The sequence below is a fragment of the Scyliorhinus canicula genome, chromosome 1 (assembly GCF_902713615.1).
Source record: "Scyliorhinus canicula chromosome 1, sScyCan1.1, whole genome shotgun sequence".
Classification (NCBI taxonomy): domain Eukaryota; kingdom Metazoa; phylum Chordata; class Chondrichthyes; order Carcharhiniformes; family Scyliorhinidae; genus Scyliorhinus; species Scyliorhinus canicula.
This window is the reverse complement of record NC_052146.1, coordinates 174,228,360-174,247,088: the sequence shown is the minus strand read 5'-3', so window position 1 is coordinate 174,247,088 and position 18,729 is coordinate 174,228,360. Positions and strand designations below refer to the sequence as shown.

The 18,729-nt window shown below is 42.2% G+C and overlaps 1 protein-coding gene across 1 annotated transcript in view; it reads left to right on the top strand.

The window, feature by feature from the left end:
* Positions 1 to 18,729, top strand: part of senp6a (SUMO specific peptidase 6a) — a 204,740-nt gene that overhangs the window by 169,642 nt on the left and 16,369 nt on the right. Inside the window, 4 exon segments of the mRNA XM_038790658.1 lie at positions 2,357 to 2,479; positions 5,529 to 5,621; positions 10,230 to 10,615; positions 13,250 to 13,332. Of these exon segments, the coding sequence (XP_038646586.1) occupies positions 2,357 to 2,479; positions 5,529 to 5,621; positions 10,230 to 10,615; positions 13,250 to 13,332 (685 nt within the window).

The following is an 18,729-nucleotide window of genomic DNA, read 5'->3' as shown; positions in this document are numbered from 1 at the left end:
CAATATGCGGGCAAACCCAGACCAGGCTGAGGGACTTGAGGCTGTTTTCTCGCTCGCTCCTGGCTCCTCCTCCCTGTGTTCCAATTAATGTTTCTCCCAATTACCACGCAAATCCACATTCAAACTAAACACTTTTGATAGTTGTCCCCTCCAATACACAAGTTCTACTGTGCTTTAATATTTTACCCTTATGTAGAAGTACATAATTCTTGTCACTGGGTGGCAGTGTTGGAAAACTCTTTGTGTAATGTTCTTTATGTTTTTGGATTTCTCTTTAGTTTCAACACAGGCAAATGACTGAAATTGTGTAATAACACATACCATAAGAATACTTGGGTGAATTTAAATAAGGTTAAAGAAAGACTTGCATTAATTAAAAAGAAAAGAAAGAACTTGTATTTATAAAGAGACTTTCTTTTCTGTGAAATGTGACATGGGACCTTTTATGTCCACCTGAAAGGAATAATAATATAATAATTGCAGATTGTCACAAGTAGCCTTCAATGAAGTTACTATGAAAAGCCCCTAGTCGCCACACTCCGGCGCCTGTTCGGGGAGGCCGGTACGAGAATTGAACCCACGCTGCTTGCCTAGTTCTGCATTACAAGCCAGCTATTTACCAGGATGTTGCTGGTCTGGAGGGAAGATCTTATGAGGGAAGGCTGAGGGACTTGAGGCTGTTTTCACTAGAGAGAAGAAGGTTAAGAGGTGACTTAATAGAGGCATACAAGATCAGAGGATTAGATAGGGTGGACAGTGAGAGCCTTTTTCCTCGGATGGTGATGGCTAACACGAGGGAACATAGCTTTAAATTGAGGGGAGATAGATATGGGACAGATGTCAGAGATAAGTTCTTTACTCATGAGAGTAGTAGGGGCATGGAATGCCCTGCCTGCAACAGTAGTGTACTCGCCAACATTAAGGGCATTTAAATGGTCATTGGATAAACATATGGATGATAATGGAATAGTGTAGATGGGTTTAGAGTGGTTTCACAGGTCGGTGCAACATCGAGGGCCAAAGGGCCTGTACTGCGCTGTAATGTTCTATTGTTCATCGCCTCAGGACATCCTAAATGCTTTCTGGTTAATGAATTACTTTTATAAGTGCAGTTACTGTTTTACATAGTGCCTCTTCATGCATCTCAATATACTTTATAGCCAAACAGTTGCATCCTATGAGAAAATAAAATGGTCTCTCTTTTTACACTGCTGCCTTACAGAGGCAAGGAACCCAGGTTTAATTCCCACCTTGGGTAACTTCTTGCGTGGAGTTGCATGTTCTCCCCACTTCTGTGAGGATTTCCTCTGGGTGCTCCGGTTTCCTCCCACAATCCAAAGATATACAGGTTAGGTGGATTGGCCATGCTAAATTGTCCTTTAGGTGGGGTTATAGGGAGTGGGCCTAGCTGGGGTGCTCGGAGGGTCGGTGCAGACCTCATGGGCCAAATGGACTCCTGCACTGTAGGGATCCTATGATTCTACATGCAGACCTGGCAAATAGCAATAAAATTAATAATGTGATCTGTTTTGGTGGTTGGAAGGAAAATTGGCCAGGTCACCAGTTAAATTTCTCGAATATTGTTGTGGGATCTTTAGCATCCGCTTGAATGATACATTGCTTTGTTATCTCATGCCAAAAGCTCCACCCCAACATTGCATCATTCTTTCAGTGCAATACTGGAATGGCAGGTGAAACTATATGTTCAGTAGCTGGAGAGAGATTTAAAAGTTGTAAATTACATGATTGTGTGTCAGTCATTGAAACGAGGAGAAGAAACAGTATGAAGGAAACTAAAATATGAAGTAAAAGAAGCCAGTGGTGCAGGTGGCTTCAGGTTATGACAGATTTCAGTTGTCATGTTTTAATAATGAATCTCTTCCCATGCTTAATTTTGGAGGATTTCTGCAAAGGGTCCCATGGCAGATCCATTGGATGCTCCGCACCCTTCAACTGATGGAATGTTTGCTACTTCAGCTTCAAATCAAGCAACCCCCCCCTTCGCCCCATAGGAGGAAAAACCAGAGAAGCTACAAATTAAGGAAATGCAAATTTCAACATTGATCTTTATTTCAGATATTTGTAGAATTATTTCCAATAATGTATGTGGAAGAGATCTGAAATTATGGAAAATTATTCCGTGGGTGTACTTGTCAATTAATTGTATATTGATCAAAGTTATATAAATATTAAGATTTATATCTTTACCACTGGATATGTCATGGCCCAAATTACTTATTTGGACCTTTTTGATATCCGGTCGGCCAGCACTGTATGTTGAGGGAGCCTTGCTGTAATGAATGAGGATTCAGTTATTCGTTTGTGTTGTCCTGACCATTTCTTTGTAACTTTGCAGGTATATAGTACTTGAAAAGATCAAACAACAGGATGCAGATAGAGTGCACATTTTCAGCTCCTTTTTTTACAAACGTCTGAATCAGCGAGAACGACGAAACATTCCGGAATCTGCCAATCTATCGTAAGCTTTCATAACTGAAAATTAAGAGTTATGTAACTTCCCTTACCAAAAAAGTGTGGAACGTGTGAAAAGGTTATTGTGAAAAGAAATCCTATGTTCTTCCAAAGGTTTGAGCCTCTTTTTCCACTTTTGTTTTCCTCTTTTCACAGTGGGCGAAAGATTTAATTTGGAAAAAATTAGTTCAATCAAGCTCCTTTAGCATGGAAATATACTGAATCACTCTGCTTTTCCTTGAGTGTGACAGATTCAAAAGTGCCCCTTCCTATTACACTATCTTGTTGGAGTATAGATGCACTCAATAACGAGTTTACTTGTCTAAGGATCGGTAACTGAGTTTCTGGCTTGTCCATTCCCAGCTTGTAGCGTTCTGCTTATTCATGTTAAACCACAGAACATCTCCAGGCTGGCCTGTGCAGAAACCCAGTTCATATCTTAACTTGTATTTTGGAGAGAGTTAATATTTTTCAATAATTTACCCAGTGCATTGGGCTAATTATAAATGGGTGTCAAGTCACTCTTCCCCTCCATAGTTTAAATGTTTTATTGAATTTTCAATGCATTTGCTAAGAGACTTGAGAACCACAGAAATGGGCAACGCAGAATGGAAGAAGTCAGTCTGTTGTGCCTTTGTTGTCTCTAGCTTGTGCAGCCCATTACTTATTGCAGTGTACAATGTCTCTCTTCCCATAACCGTGCATCTTGCTCTGTTTCACATAGTTCTCTTTGTATGATTTCCTTTGAAAAGATGCCTTCCCCTCTACCAATTGTCCTGGTGAGGAATTTTATAGGCTCGTTATTAGATGACATTGAGAGAACTGAAATCTGTTTTTAGGTCAGGAAACTTAAAAGTATATGTTTCCTGAACGTCCTGTAGTTTTTTTTACTACAGGACATGTTTAATTGTTTTCTGTCAGCTTCCCATCTGATTAACAGACTGGCTCCTTGCCAGGCTGGAAATCCTGCAGCACAAGGTCACATCAGAGCTGCGCTGAGAATGGGTAGGTCTAGAGGGGGTTAGAGGGTGTGATCGCTTGGGGCCCATTAATGGTGGTCATTGGGTCCGAGTGTGGGGTAGTGGGGAAGAGCTTTACTGGGTTCTTGCTGGTTGGTAAGGAAACACTCCTGCTTCAACTCGCCCTCAAGCTGTGCTGTAAAGGCACTTACTAATTTAGCTCTGCTCACTTCCTTTCATCTGCCAGCTTTCCTAAGGCTAAAAAAAAAATCTGACTGAATATAATTAAATATAGGATCACTTGAAATGGAGTAGGGGCAGACAGCCTCATTAACTATTGAAACAGCCAACCTGCATTCTGAGTGGATTGATCACTCAGCCCCTTGTTCCACCTCTTTAAAACCAAAAGTTGGCAACAAAGGTGAGACTTTCTTGGGTTCCTGTTTTAAATGTTTAACTTTTCAGCCACCCACCTGTTTTTGGCGATGAAAATACCTCGCCCCCACCACCCCAAACCCATACCCCCGCCTCCCCACCCCAAACCCGCACCCCCGCCAACAGTCTGAGTGACACTTTTTTGATGTTTCGTCCCTACTCTTGCTCTCCAATGAAATAAATTATTGTTGCCCATGAAATTTTAAACACTTTTTTTTTAAATTCTATTATATCTGTGGGTGGCTTTCTCTGTTCCAGTGCAGATCATCATGGTGTCTTGAACTTTTCATTGTGTCATGGGCATGTCACTTTAAGAAATGTTTGTCTTCTCAAGTGGCTGCAGTGATGTCATTGTGTGGATGGAGCTGGGCTCTGCTCTACTTTTAACTTTTACTTTGAGCTGGAAGATGTTTTGTAGCTGAGTTTTAGTTTAGTTTTCAGTTGGAGAGCTGCATTCAAATCAAGGAGGTATATGTTGGCTCTCTCTCTCTAAAGAATGTCTCCAGATCACTTGATGATTTCAAAGTAATACCTGTTTCTGTAAGGAAGGCAAACCTGCTGTCTTTGTTAAAAAGGGTTTGTTAAAAATGACTTATGGATGTTGTTAGAAAGTTACTAAGGGTTACCTATAAGTGTTGTATCTTTGGGGGGAGTATCCGTGTTGGTAGTTGATCAGATGTTTACTGTGTGTTTATAAAATGTTAACTGGATACATAGTATAAACATTGTTTTTGTTTAAAAATACTTTAGATCTCTGTTGCATTGCACCTGTAAAGTGGACCCTGTGCTCCCAATAATCAAAATCTATTAAAAGTTATAGGTCAGGTGTACTCCATTATATACTTTTGTGTTCTCTAAACCCCGGCCCATAATCGTTGGTGCACCTTTCATATGTCTATGTGTCACATCAGCGCAAATACATGTTTTGTTTTTATCTATCTTTAGACTTGAAAATAAAAGTAATTAACTTTGACAAACATGGCTTGCCTCTACTGAACCTGTTCTGACTTTTCTTGATCATTAACTCGCATTTCTAAATAATTTAACTTGAATTATGGATTCCATGAATTTTCTCACAACTGACCTGTAGCTAACTAGTCTGTAGTTACTGGATATTATCCTTCCCTCCATTCTTGGGCAATTTATTCCACGAGTTACCTTTTCTTACCCAGCACAAATTATTTGTCGAAGCTGAATTGAAAACATTACAGTCACAGCTTCAGCTGTCACCTTCCTGACTTGATTAAACAGCTTAATTGCAAATCAACAGGGCCCAGAAACCTATCCTCAGCGCTCTGAATTTTTTTCTATAGCTATAATGGCTTATTCAGGAGAATGCTCTGTGAACTGGAAATTACCCTCGTGTTTCTGTCGTCAGTGTATTCAAATGTTTTATTTGATTTGACAAAACTTGGAGGGTTTCTTGTATACTTTGTATACTGGGGCTGTTTAGCACACTGGGCTAAATCGCTTGCTTTGAAAGCAGACCAAGGCAGGCCAGCAGCACGGTTCGATTCCCGTACCAGCCTCCCCGAACAGGTGCCGGAATGTGGCGACTAGGGGCTTTTCACAGTAACTTCATTGAAGCCTACTCGTGACAATAAGCGATTTTCATTTCATATGCGTTATAGCCTCAACAATCTTCTGATATCTACTATTTAGGTTACCACAAAGACGTCATGCCAGGGTGAAAACGTGGACAAGACATGTGGATCTCTTTCAAAAGGATTTTGTTTTTGTTCCTATTAATGAAACGTGAGTATTCTAGCAACCTGTGCATGTGTTTATTTGCACAGGGACTTTGTCAATATTGGTTTGGGAAATTTTTCAAGTATTGAGATGTGATGCCCTCTCCCTTTGCAGTACTTAAAACATCCAGGGGGTTTATATTACCGAAGACTCGAATTGGGACCATAGATTAAACAAAATGTTGCTTCGATGATTAATGTTCATAGAATCCCTACAGTGCAGAAGGAGGCCATTTGGCCCATTGAATCTACACCGACCCTCTGAAAGAGCACCCCATCTAGGCCCAAACCCCACACTATCCTGTAACTCCGTCAATTTAGCATAGCCAGTCCACCCATACCTGCACATCTTTACACTTGATCCTGGAGTGTATCAAACTGTGGGAGAAAAGAATAATGCAAAGTGGAAAATCAGAATTTGAATTGTCACCCGACGTCTCCCAAGTAAGATTTAAAAACTCTATGTGCAAAGATTATTTTCAACACTAACAGCAAGGAATTCACAGGGGTTTAATTGGAATAAGATTAGCACTGATCCAAAGAAGGCGACATTAGGATAGGTGACCAAACGTTTGGTCAAGAAATGTTTACGGTCTTAAAGGAGGGAACAGCGGTTCAGGGAAGGAATCCGGAACTTGGGGTCTAGATGCCTGCATTCCACATATGAGAAGAAGTAGAATTGGAAAAAAAATGATTTCCCAGTGAGGATTTCATTAAATTTGACTCATTTGTCTAATAAAGGCATTTTATTTCATTTGAGGAGGCCATTCACCCATCAAGCCTGCACCAACAAAATGGGCTGTGATCCATTTGTTCTTGGCAGGAGCGCCCCCCTTTTATCCCTTAATTAGTTTCAGTTCTTCTGATTGGTTGATTGACCTTATAATACATCCTTTGAAAGAGCACCTCACCCAGGCCCAATCCCCTGCCTTATCCTTGTAACCTGACCTAACTTGCACATCATTGAACTGTGGGCAACAATCTGGGGGCACCTACAGGAAACCCTTCCAGACAAGGGAGAGCATGCATATTCTACACAGACAGTCATCCAAGTCTGGAATTTAACCCGGGTTCCTGGCGCTATAAGGGAGCAGTGCTAGCCACTGTGTCACGGTGCAGCCTTTCTCTCACTCTTCCATGACAATTTTCTCTGTTTTTTGTATAACTTCTGTAGGGGCATAGTCTTTGGGACAACCCTGGTACACGTTTGAGTAGCTATTACTGATGCTGAATTCATAACAAAATGCTGACTGATGAATCAGTTTGGAGGTATCATGCCTGAGCTTAATCCTGCTGCCAACCATAATCCACACATGCATTTCCAGCATAGTCACTCGATAGCAAAGAACAAGGAAAATTACAGCACAGGAACAGGCCCTTCCGCCCTACCAGCCTGCGCGATCCAGATCCTTTATCTAAACCTGTCGCCTATTTTCCAAGGATCTACTTCCCTCTGTTCCCTGCCGGTTCATTTATCTGTCTAGATGCATCTTAAATGATGCTATCGCACCCGCCTCTACCACCTCCGCTGGCAAAGCGTTCCAGGCACCCACCACCCTCTGCGTAAATTCTTTCCATGCACATCTCCCTTAAACTTTCCCCCTCTCACCTTGAAATCGTGACCCCTTGTAATTGACACCCCCACTCTTGGCAAAAGCTTGTTGCTATCCACCCTGTCAATACCTCTCATAATTTTGTAGACCTCAATCAGGTCCCACCTCAACCTCCGTCTTTCCAACGAAAACAATCCTAATCTACTTGACCTTTCTTAATAGCTAGCACCCTCCATACCAGGCAACATCCTGGTGAACCTCCTCTGCACCCTCTCTAAAGCATCCACATGCTTCTGGTAATGTGGCGACCAGAACTGCACACAGTATTCCAAATGTGGCCTAGCCAAAGTCCTTTACAACTGTAACATGACCTGCCGACTCTTGTACTTAAAACCCCGTCCGATGAAGGCAAGCATGCTGTATGCCTTCTTGACCACTCTATCGACCTGCGTTGCCACCTTCAGGGTACAATGGATCTGAACTCCCAGATCTCTCTGTACATCAATTTTTCCCAGGACTCTTCCATTGACCGTATAGTCCGCTCTTGAATTAGATCTTCCAAAATGCATCACCTCGCATTTGCCTGGATTGAACTCCATCTGCCATTTCTCTGCCCAACTCTCCAATCTATCTATATTTAGCTGTATTCTTTGGCAGTCCCCCTTGCTACCTGCAACTCTACCAATCTCATTATCATCTGCAAACTTGCTAATCAGACCACCTATACCGTTGTCCAGATTATTTATGTATATCACAAACAACAGTGGTCCGAGCACGGATCCCTGTGGAACACCACTAGTTACCTTTCTCCGTTTTGAGACACTCCCTTCCACCACTACTCTGTCTCCTGTTGCCCAGCCAGTTCTTTATCCATCTAGCTAGTACACCCTGAACCCCATGCGACTTCACTTTTTCCATCAACCTGCCATGGGAAACTTTATCAAACGCCTTAATGCAGTCCATGTGTATGACATCTACAGCCCTTCCCTCATCAATTAACTTTGTCACTTCCTCAAAGAATTCTATTAAGTTTGTAAGACATGACCTTCCCTGCACAAAACCATGCTGCCTATCCCTGATAAGTCTATTTTCTTCCAAATGTGAATAGATCCTATCCCTCAGTATCTTCTCCAACAGTTTCCCTACCACTGACGTCAAGCTCACAGGTCTATAATTCCCTGGATTACCCCTGCTGCCCTTCTTAAACAAAGGGACAACATTAGCAATTCTCCAGTCCTCCGGGACCTCACCTGTGCTCAAGGATGCTGCAAAGATATCTGTTAAGGCCCCAGCTATTTTGTCCCTCGCTTCCCTCAGTAACCTGGGATAGATCCCATCCGGACCTGGGGACTTGTCCACCTTAATGCCTTTTAGAATACCCAAAACGGCCCCTTCCTTATGCCGACTTGACCTAGAGTAATCAAACATCTATCCCTTGCAGTTGAGAGTAGGGACACTGGCATTGTCTTCCTGTGCGGATATGACAGAATCATGGACTCTTACTGCACAAAATATTTGAACTCAGTGTTGGGCTATCCAGCCATTGTGCTTGTGCCAGCTATTTGAAAGTGCAATTTAATTAGTTTTGCTCCCCATTCCCATAACCCTCCATCTTTCCTTCTCAAGTATTTATCCCATTCCTCTTTGAAAGTCAAGATTGAATCTGCTTCCATTGCTCTTTTGGGCATTACAGTCCAGGTCACAGCTTGATCTCTACTTACTCTCTGGTCGTATGCCAGTTACCTTATATCAGTATCCTCTAATTACCGTCCCACTCAATAATCCTTCATGTATTTGACCACCTCTGATAAATCTCCCCCTAGCTGCCTCTGTTCCAGAGCGAACAATCCCAGCTTTTCTAGTCCCTCGTCCCTAATAAATCTCCTTTCCAGTTACTTGACTATGGCCACCTGAACAGGGAAGACCCAGAAGAGATTCAGTTGAATTACAAAATGGTTTTGAAAAAGCGGTGAGTCAGGGAATGCGGTATTATCAGATTAAAACTGGGAGTGAGGTGAGAGTTGTTGAGGCAGGGAGTGGCCATGACAGGGACAGTTGAAGCTTTGTGTTGAGACCACTTCAGTTCTCTTACTATAACCCAATTCATGTCCACTAATTTAGTACAAATCTGGAACTGGTCAGTTACTTGATAAACTTACTGAGCCATCTGGAGTCCTGCCAGTCTATCCTTCTATAATTTAGAAGTTTTCAAACCTTTTATTCTGCGGCAATTGATCTAACCCAGAAAACCAGATTGAAATATTTTCTTAAAAACTTCCATGGGATGTGGGTGTCACTGGCTAAGCCAGTGTTTATTGACCATCTTTAATTGCTGTCAAGAGGGTGGTGGTGAGTGCATTCTTGAACTGTTGCAGTCCATGTGTTGAAGGTACACCTACAGTGCTATTAGGGAGGGAGTTCCAGAATTTGACCCAGCGACAGTGAAGGAATGGTGATATGGTTAGATGGTGAATGGAAATTGCAGGTGGTGGTGCTCCCATGCCTTTGTCCTTCTAAGTGGGCAGCACGGTAGCATTGTGGATAGCACAATCGCTTCACAGCCCCAGCGTCCCAGGTTCGATTCCGGCTTGGGTCACTGTCTGTGCGGAGTCTGCACATCCTCCCCGTGTGTGCGTGGGTTTTCGCCGGGTGTTCCGGTTTCCTCCCACAGTCCAAAGATGTGCAGGTTAGGTGGATTGGCCATGCTAAATTGCCCTTAGTGTCCAAAATTGCCCTTAGTGTTGGGTGGGGTTACTGGGTTATGCGGATAGGGTGGAGGTGTTAATCTTGGGTAGGGTGCTTTTTCCAGGAGATGGTGCAGACTCGATGGGCCAAATGGCCTCATTCTGCACTGTAAATTCTATGAAATTCTATAAGTGGTAGAGGTCATGGGTTTAGAAGATGCTGTCGAAGCAGCCTTGATGAGTTCCTGCTGTGCATTTTGTAGATGGTACGTACGGCTGCTGCTGTTCGTCTGTAGTGTTGAAGGTGGTGAATGGGATGATTTATTATTTAGTAATAATCTAAGATGTTAATGTAAAATCATCTTTTCTTTGCTATAGGGCCCATTGGTTTTTGGCTGTGATTTGTTTTCCTGGCCTTTGCACTGAATCAAACTTTAAGTCACAGGAAAATGAAGGAATACAGTGCAATAACTCTGTACTAGAGGAAAGCAACAGTAACTGGCCATCGTTGCAAGGGGAGACTGACGGTTTAGCCGACAACGAGACTCCTGCAAATGTGTTCAAAAAAACTGACGCCGTAGACACAATGTCTGAACTCCGTGTTGGCAGTAACTGTGAATGTGTGGAATTTGATAAACTCCACACAAGAAGATGCTTGTTAGCAACTAATAAATTCCTCAGTAATAATCAGCTGGACACTGAATTCGAAGATGACCAAAACTCAAACATGAAGGCAGAAAATGGTGCGGAGGGTAAACAGCTAGGTACTTATTTATTTTTATTTTCAGAACTAAACTAATAAGAACAACTCCTCAATTTTAAGTGGTTTGCCTATTCTAAACTTTTCCTTGAGGTGGTTAAAATTCTGTGCATAAAGAAGCTGAAATGGTCAAGATTAAGTACATTTTACAGCTGCCATTTAAGGGAGTAATCATACCCAAACCTGGAGTACACACCTGGAGTATTGTGTTCAGTTTTGGTCTCCTTACTTGAGAAAGGACGTACTGGCGCTGGAGGGTGTGCAGAGGAGATTCACTAGGTTAATCCCAGAGCTGAAGGGGTTGGATTATGAGGAGAGGTTGAGTAGACTGGGACTGTACTCGTTGGAATTTAGAAGGATGAGGGGGATCTTATAGAAACATTTAAAATTATGAAGGGAATAGATAGGATAGATGCGGGCAGGTTGTTTCCACTGGTGGGTGACAGCAGAACTAAGGGACATAGCCTCAAAATAAGGGGAAGTAGATTTAGGACTGAGTTTAGGAGGAACTTCTTCACCCAAAGGGTTGTGAATCTATGGAATTCCTTGCCCAGTGAAGCAGTTGAGGCTCCTTCATTACATGTTTTTAAGGTAAAGATAGATAGTTTTGTGAAGAATAAAGGGATTAAGGGTTATGGTGTTCGGGCCGGAAAGTGGAGCTGAGTCCACAAAAGATCAGCCATGATCTAATTGAATGGCGGAGCAGGCTCGAGGGGCCAGATGGCTTACTCCTGCTCCTAGTTCTTATGTAAACTGCAATTTCAGAATTTCTTTGAAAATTTATTTCATGACTAAATGATGAGAATCTTGCACTCACTACTTTTCCAACTTAAGGGGTTTAATTGGTAATGGCTGGTTGTGATATTGCTGCAGTTGACTTTGTGTTACATTTGTACATAGAAATCCATCGGTTTTCATTGATTCACAAAACTTGAATTAAATATTGAGAATAATGGATCTGAATAACTATGAAAGTTAGTTTGGGGAGGTAAGATTCATTGAGATGGAAATGTGCTTTCCATTGAATCGTGCAATATTTCCTCACTGTAGACTTATTATTTTCCCATCATATTAAAAGTTTGCAAGTCCTTTTGGCAACATAGTTCAATTGCTATCGAATGTGAAGGAGGTTTAATGATCTTGACATATGAAAAGTATGACATTTTACATGCGAAATGTGAAGTAAAGTGTGGTGTGCTATCTATCTGGGTTATAGCTTTTTCAACATGAACACCCTTGGATAATCCTGTGCATTGTACACCCATCACTAGCTATTGATCTCAGCATTTCTGCACAGCTAACTGCTGTTCTGCTCAAAGATACAAAGTAGAGCCAATTTTCTGACTGAATCAGTGCAGGTTTTGCTGACTCAGGTCATCTACCACCTCCAAATCCCTTGTCTTCTCTCAGCTTCTCTTCCTAATTGCCCTGTTGTAACTGAAAACACTGCACCTTTGTTGGAATGCTTTCTATCTCTGACAGGAATTTCACCCCTCCCATGTTGTCACTGACTGTTCCACACTACTTTTGTTTCAAAAGTTATATATTTTGAAACACTATATTGTGGATTCAGGTGATAAAATCTAGAGTTACACTCTTCTTGATTTTATAAATAAACTCGCGGCAATATTAAGTTTTATCCCACAACTGCCAAGTTGTGAGTCTAAGTATAGGTGTCTTTATCATTGGCCGTCTTGTGCATTGTGTTTCGCATCCATAAGAGATTACAAATAATGCATTCAGTATGCACTCAATTGGGGTCACTGTGACCCAAAAAGAATGTGAGGCCTACAGTACTAACCTAAGTCTGTGTATGCACCATGACATTTCAGTTATCTACTTATCAAACATAGTGAGTATTTGTTAGAATACAAGACATTTACACCAGCCAGATGGGAAAACTCCTGCTTTAGAACATTGAACTACAACATCTGATCCCAGTAAATAGTGTAACAGCTTGACCTTGATGTTTGTCGGTAGGGTGTCAATGAGGCTGAGAAATGACTCTGGCTTAATGGACAGCCTGACTTGGCAGTGGCCAGAAGCTGCAGTTGGGGATCCTTGGGGATGGTCCAGAGTGTTCCTTGTTTGGAAGATTGAATGGGCCTACAATCCAATGGCTGGGCGGTGTGGTTTGGGTAAGAATTGGCAATCGGGACTGGGGTTGGCTGAAAATTTTATTGAGCGGTAAGTGGAAGACCTCTTACTCCTCCTGACCCGGAAGGAGTGTGGCACCTGCCTTGGAAAACTGGCAGTTCCCACCTCTCATTGCCAGGGGCAACAGTAAATTTTAAGCTATGTTTATTAATTGTTCTGCCTCGCTGCCTGTTGGCTCAGATTTGACCTTTTCACCTCCCGACCCCTCCCAGCCTGCTACTGTTGGGGGGTTGTTGATGTTATGCTTGAACAGTTGCTGTATTCAACGTCAAATCCACAGTTGTTAACTTGCAGGACAAAGGCAAATTGGTTAATTATTTTAAGGTCGAAGGATATTCTGCAATTAATGTAGATTTTCAGTATGTTCTAAACTAAGTTAACAGTGGTTGCTTAAATGTCACAGCTGGAGGCTTAATGCAGCTGTTGATGTCTAGAAACTTCAATTTTAAAATTGATAATGAATGTTGAAATTTTCAAACAGGTGCTTTAAGGCAAATCCAAGTCAGTTACGCCGATGATAACGATGATTCCTTCGACTTTTCGGCAGATCAGGAATACAGCCAGGTGAGATTATAACGTGTACAACACTTTCATAATATTTTTTATGGATAAAAGGATAATCTGCTTTTTGGCATCCTTAATGAATTGGTGCTAATGAATTGGTACTAATGAATTGGTACGAGATTGTGGTATGGGAAGCACATGGCCCACGCTACAGGTGTGGTACAGCAGAAATGGAAAAGTATTTTTTTAAAGAAAAAACATGTTTATTCTATGAACTCAAGTTAACCTTTTTAAAACATACAGTGAACATCTTGGCAAACATCAATTCAAATACAACCCCTAAAGAATACAACACTAAGTAATGCTTACGCTGTCCTTTTAACATCCAGACGACTTACAAAAAAAATAACCTTTAACAGAAGCACATCAGGTTAAAGTCACTATTGAAAACATTTATAATTCTGAATTCACCAAATGATCAAGAGATAGTCTTTTGATGGCAGAGAGAACAGCAGTACACCTGCTTTGGTCTGGCTTCAGCTCCAACACTGAAAACAAAACTAAAACACACCCTGCAGCAAACAGCCTAAAACAAAAGTAAAAAGCTGACACAGCCCAGCTCCACCCATTCTCTGACATCACTGCAGTAGTAAACACCCATTTCTTAAAGGTACTCTCACTACAGATATTTATATACACACCCATTTATAAACACCCATTTCTTAAAGGTACTCTCACATGACACCTCCCCCAAAGAAAAAAAATAAACCATCAACTTCAAGATGGTTTCATTTTTCACCTTTTCACTATCCTTTAAGAAATGCACACAGTAAATATACATTTTCATTTCAAAAAATAACACATGCAAACAGGTATAATAATACAGTCCATTTTTGTTTTCTTCTTCCTCCAACTGAAATCCTTCTCGATTGACAGTGTCTTTGAACAAGAAGGTTTTTGCACGATCCGTCCATTTCTCTATGCCTCGGTATGTCTCTTTAAAGTCAGATACTTTAGTTCAATCTGATCATAGAGTCCCTTGTAATTCTCCAACACATGAGCATTAGTTATCACAGCTTTCAGACAGTCAAATGCCTGTTGAAACTCTGCTGTCCATTGAAATTTTCGACGTTTCTTCAAGTCCATAAGTGGAGCAATCACACTACAAAACGTTTGCACAAATGTTCGATCAAATCCACTCATGCCAAGAATTTGCATTATTTCCCTACGTCTTGAGGGTATTGAAAACTCCTCAAGAACTGTTGGTTTCACATCCCGTGTGACCATTCGACCCTGTCCGGTTGTATGGCCAAGGAAAGTGACTTGGGCTTTTCCAAATTCACTTTTGGCTAGGTTTAACACCAAACCCGCCTCCTGAAGTCGATCGAATAACTCCATCAGATGTTTTAAATGTTCTTTCCATGTCTGGCTGAAAATTACCAGATCGCTGATGTATACCGCACAATTGGGTAATCCTGAAACAACTTTGTTAGTTAACCGTTGAAATGTAGCTGGTGCATTTTTCATGCCAAATGGCAAAACTTTGAATTGGTATATACCATCTGGAGTCACAAAAGCTGAAATCTCCTTCGCCCTTTCGGATGAAGGTACCTGCCAGTAACCCTAAAGTAAATCCAGTTTGGAAATAAAAGCTGATTGTCCCACTTTCTCAAAACAATCCTCCAACGGTGGGATAGGATAAGAGTCTGTTCTTGTAACTGCATTAACCTTTCTATAGTCCACATACAACCGTTGGGTACCGTCTGGTTTAGGTACCATCACTATGGGTGAGCTCCATTTGCTGCAACCCACTTCAATTATGCCGTTTTTAAGCATACTCTCAATCTCTTTGTTAACCTGTGCCAATTTTCAAAGGTTAAGTCTATATGGATGTTGTTTGATCGGAACATTTCCCACATCTACATCACGTATAGCCATTTTAGTACTTCCCAATTAATCGCCACAAACTTGCCCATGTGATATCAATAACTCTTTCTCTTTATCTTTTTCCCTGATCTGTAACTCCCTTTCTCTTTCTTTTTCCCCTCTATCTCTTTCGCATTCAAGCTGCTTTAATTCTTTCTCATGTTCTATTTGTTTAATTTGTAACTGAATTTTTGCCACTTCTAATGAGTCAAACTGTATCTCAGGCAACTTTAAATGCTTAGCCACCGCCATAATTGCCTCATTTTGTCAGGTAATGTTAACTGCAATGTTTTTGCCAAATCTAACAGTCTGCTTTTAGTCTCTGTCCGTAAGGTACTGCGTGTGACCATCTCCACCCCTACAAACGTCAGACCTCTGAAAGAGCCATTGTCCACAACACACTCCCCATTTAAACTAGAATACCACACCTGAAAAACACCCACAATATGCTCAACCCTCACTGTCTTTAAGTTCACTAAGCCAATCCAATAGATAGACTTTTATCCCCTCGAGCCCCCAATTTGTTATGGGCCAGGGTTTAGAGAACCCCAATGTGTATCATGGAGTTCACCTGACCCACAACTTTTACAAGATTGTGGTATGGGGAGCACATGGCCTACTCTACAGGTGTGGTACAGCAGAAATGGAAAAGTATTTTTTTAAAGCAAAACAATGTTTATCCTATGAACTCAAGTTAATCTTTTTAAAACATACAGTGAACATCTTAGCAACCATTAATTCAAATACAACCCCCAAAGAATACAACAATAAGTCCTTTTAACATCCAGAATCCAGGGCAGCATGGTAGCATGGTGGTTAGCACAATTGCTTCACAGCTCCAGGGTCCCAGGTTCGATTCCGGCTTGGGTCACTGTCTATGTGGAGTCTGCACATCCTCCCTGTGTGTGCGTGGGTTTCCTCCGGGTGCTCCGGTTTCCTCCCACAGTCCAAAGATGTGCAGGTTAGGTGGATTGGCCATGATAAATTGCCCTTAGTGTCCAAAATTGCCCTTAGTGTTGGGTGGGGTTACTGGGTTATGGGGATAGGGTGGAGGTGTTGACCTTGGGTAGGGTGCTCTTTCCAAGAGCCGGTGCAGACTCGATGGGCCGAATGGCCTCCTTCTGCACTGTAAATTCTATGAAGACTTACAAAATTAAACATAAGCTTTAACAGAAGCACATCAGGTTAAAGTCACTACTGAAAACATTTATAATTCTGAATTCACCAAATGATCAAGAGATCGTCTTTTGATGGCAGAGAGAACAGCAGTACACCTGCTTGGTCTGGCTTCAGCTCCAACACTGAAAACAAAAACGAAACACACCCTGCAGCAAACAACCTAAAACAAAAGTAAAGAGCTGACAGACAGCCCAGCTCCACCCACTCTCTGGCATCACTGCAGTAGTAAACAGCCATTTCTAAAAGGTACTCTCACATGACAGAGTCAACCTCAACATTTTTATTCATAGTTTAAAATCTCTCCATGGTTTTGCTGCAACTACCTTACTGTCCTTTAGTGTTCCCACCCCCTTTCCCCTGGCTCCCACTCTTTCATTGGTGGCTGATTGTTCAGTCATTGTGTCACCTCTGTATTTCTGCCAGCTCCCTTCAGCTATGACACCTTCCCAGTTTTCAAAACAGCTTAAAATGATTCTCTTCAATGATTTATATCTCATCCCTGCCAACTTAACCTTTCCCATTGCCCTTTGTTCCAGATGCCAACCACGTTTTTCGCTGCATATAAAGTAAATGCAGCATGCATGGGGCAGCATGGTGGTTAGCATCAATGCTTCACAGCTCCAGGGTCCCAGGTTCGGTTCCCGGCTGGGTCACTGTCTGTGCGGAGTCTGCACGTCCTCCCCGTGTGTGCGTGGGTTTCCTCCGGGTGCTCCGGTTTCCTCCCACAGTCCAAAGATGTGCGGGTTAGGTGGATTGGCCATGCTAAATTGCCCGTAGTGTCCAAAAAAGTAAGGTTAAGGGGGAGTTGTTGGGTTACGGGTATAGGGTGGATACGTGAGTTTGAGTAGGGTGATCATTGCTCGGCACAACATCGAGGGCCGAATGGCCTGTTCTGTGCTGTACTGTTCTAAATTCTAAATCAATTTTGAAGCAATCGCAGGCGTTTTTGGGGGTTATTTGGGAGGCACAACAGAAATTCATCCCAAGGAGGAGGAAACATGCTAAGGGGAGGACAAGGCATCCATGACTGACGAGGGAAGTCAAGGACAGCATAAAAGAAAAAGCATACAAAGTAGCGAGGATTAGTGGGAAGCCTTTAAAAGTGAGCAGAGAACAACTAAAAAAGCAATAAGGGGGGAGAAAATGAAGTACGAGTGCAAGCTAGCTGGTAATATAAAGGAAGATGGGAAGAGTTTTTTTCAATATGTAAAAGGTAAGAGAGAGGCAAAAATAGACATTGGACCACTGGAAAATGTGGCTGGAGCAGTGATAATAGGAAACAAAGAAATGGCAGAGGAACCGAATAGTTACTTTGCATCACTCTTCGTAGTGGAAGACACCAGTGGGATGTCAGAGCTCCAGGAGAACCAGGGGGCAGAGGTGAGTGCAGTGACCATCACTAAGGAGAAGGTTCTGGGGAAAGTAAAATGTCTGAAGTTGGGTAAATCACCTGGGCCGTTGGACTACACCCCAGGGTCCTAAACGAGATTGTTGCAGAAGAGATTGTGGAGGCATTGATGGTGATCTTTCAGGAATTACTGGAGGCAGGAATGGTCCCAGAGGACTGGAAAGTGGCTAATGTAACACCGCTGTTTAAAAGGGAGGGAGGCAGAAGACCGGAAATTATAGGCCGGTTAGCCTGACTTTGGTCATTCCTTTTAGAGTCCATTATTAAAGATGAAATAGTGGAGTACTTGGAAGTGCATGATAAAATAGGACCGAGTCAGTCATAATGGCTTTGTCAAGGGGAGGTCACGTCTGATAAATCGGAGTTCTTTGAGGAAGTAACAAGGAAGTTAGACAAAAGAGAACCAGTGAACCTGATTTATTTAGATTCCCAGAGGGCCTTTGACAAGGTGCCGCTTGGTTAAGAGCCCATGGTGTTAAGGGTAAGATCCTGGCATGGATAGAGGATTGGCTGACTGGCAGAAGGCAGAGAGTGGGGATTATGGGGTCATTTTCAGGATGGCAGCCAGTGACTAGTGGTGTGCCTCGGGTCGGTGCGGGACCATAACCTTTTACAATATACATTAAAGATCTGGAGGAAGGAACTGAAGGCACTGTTGCTAAGTTTGCAGATAGTACAAAGATCTGTAGAGGGACAAGTAGTATTGAGGAAGCAGGCGGGCTGCAGAAGGACTTGGACAGGCTTGGAGAGTGGGCAAAGAAGTGGCAGATGGAATACAATGTGGGAAAGTGTGAGGTTATGCACTTTGGAATGAGAAATGGAGGCACAGACTATTTTCTAAATGGGGAAATGCGTAGGAAATCGGAAGCACAAAGGGACTTGGGAATCCTTGTTCACGATTCTCTGAAGGTTAACGTACAGGTTCAGTCGGCAGTGAAGAAGGC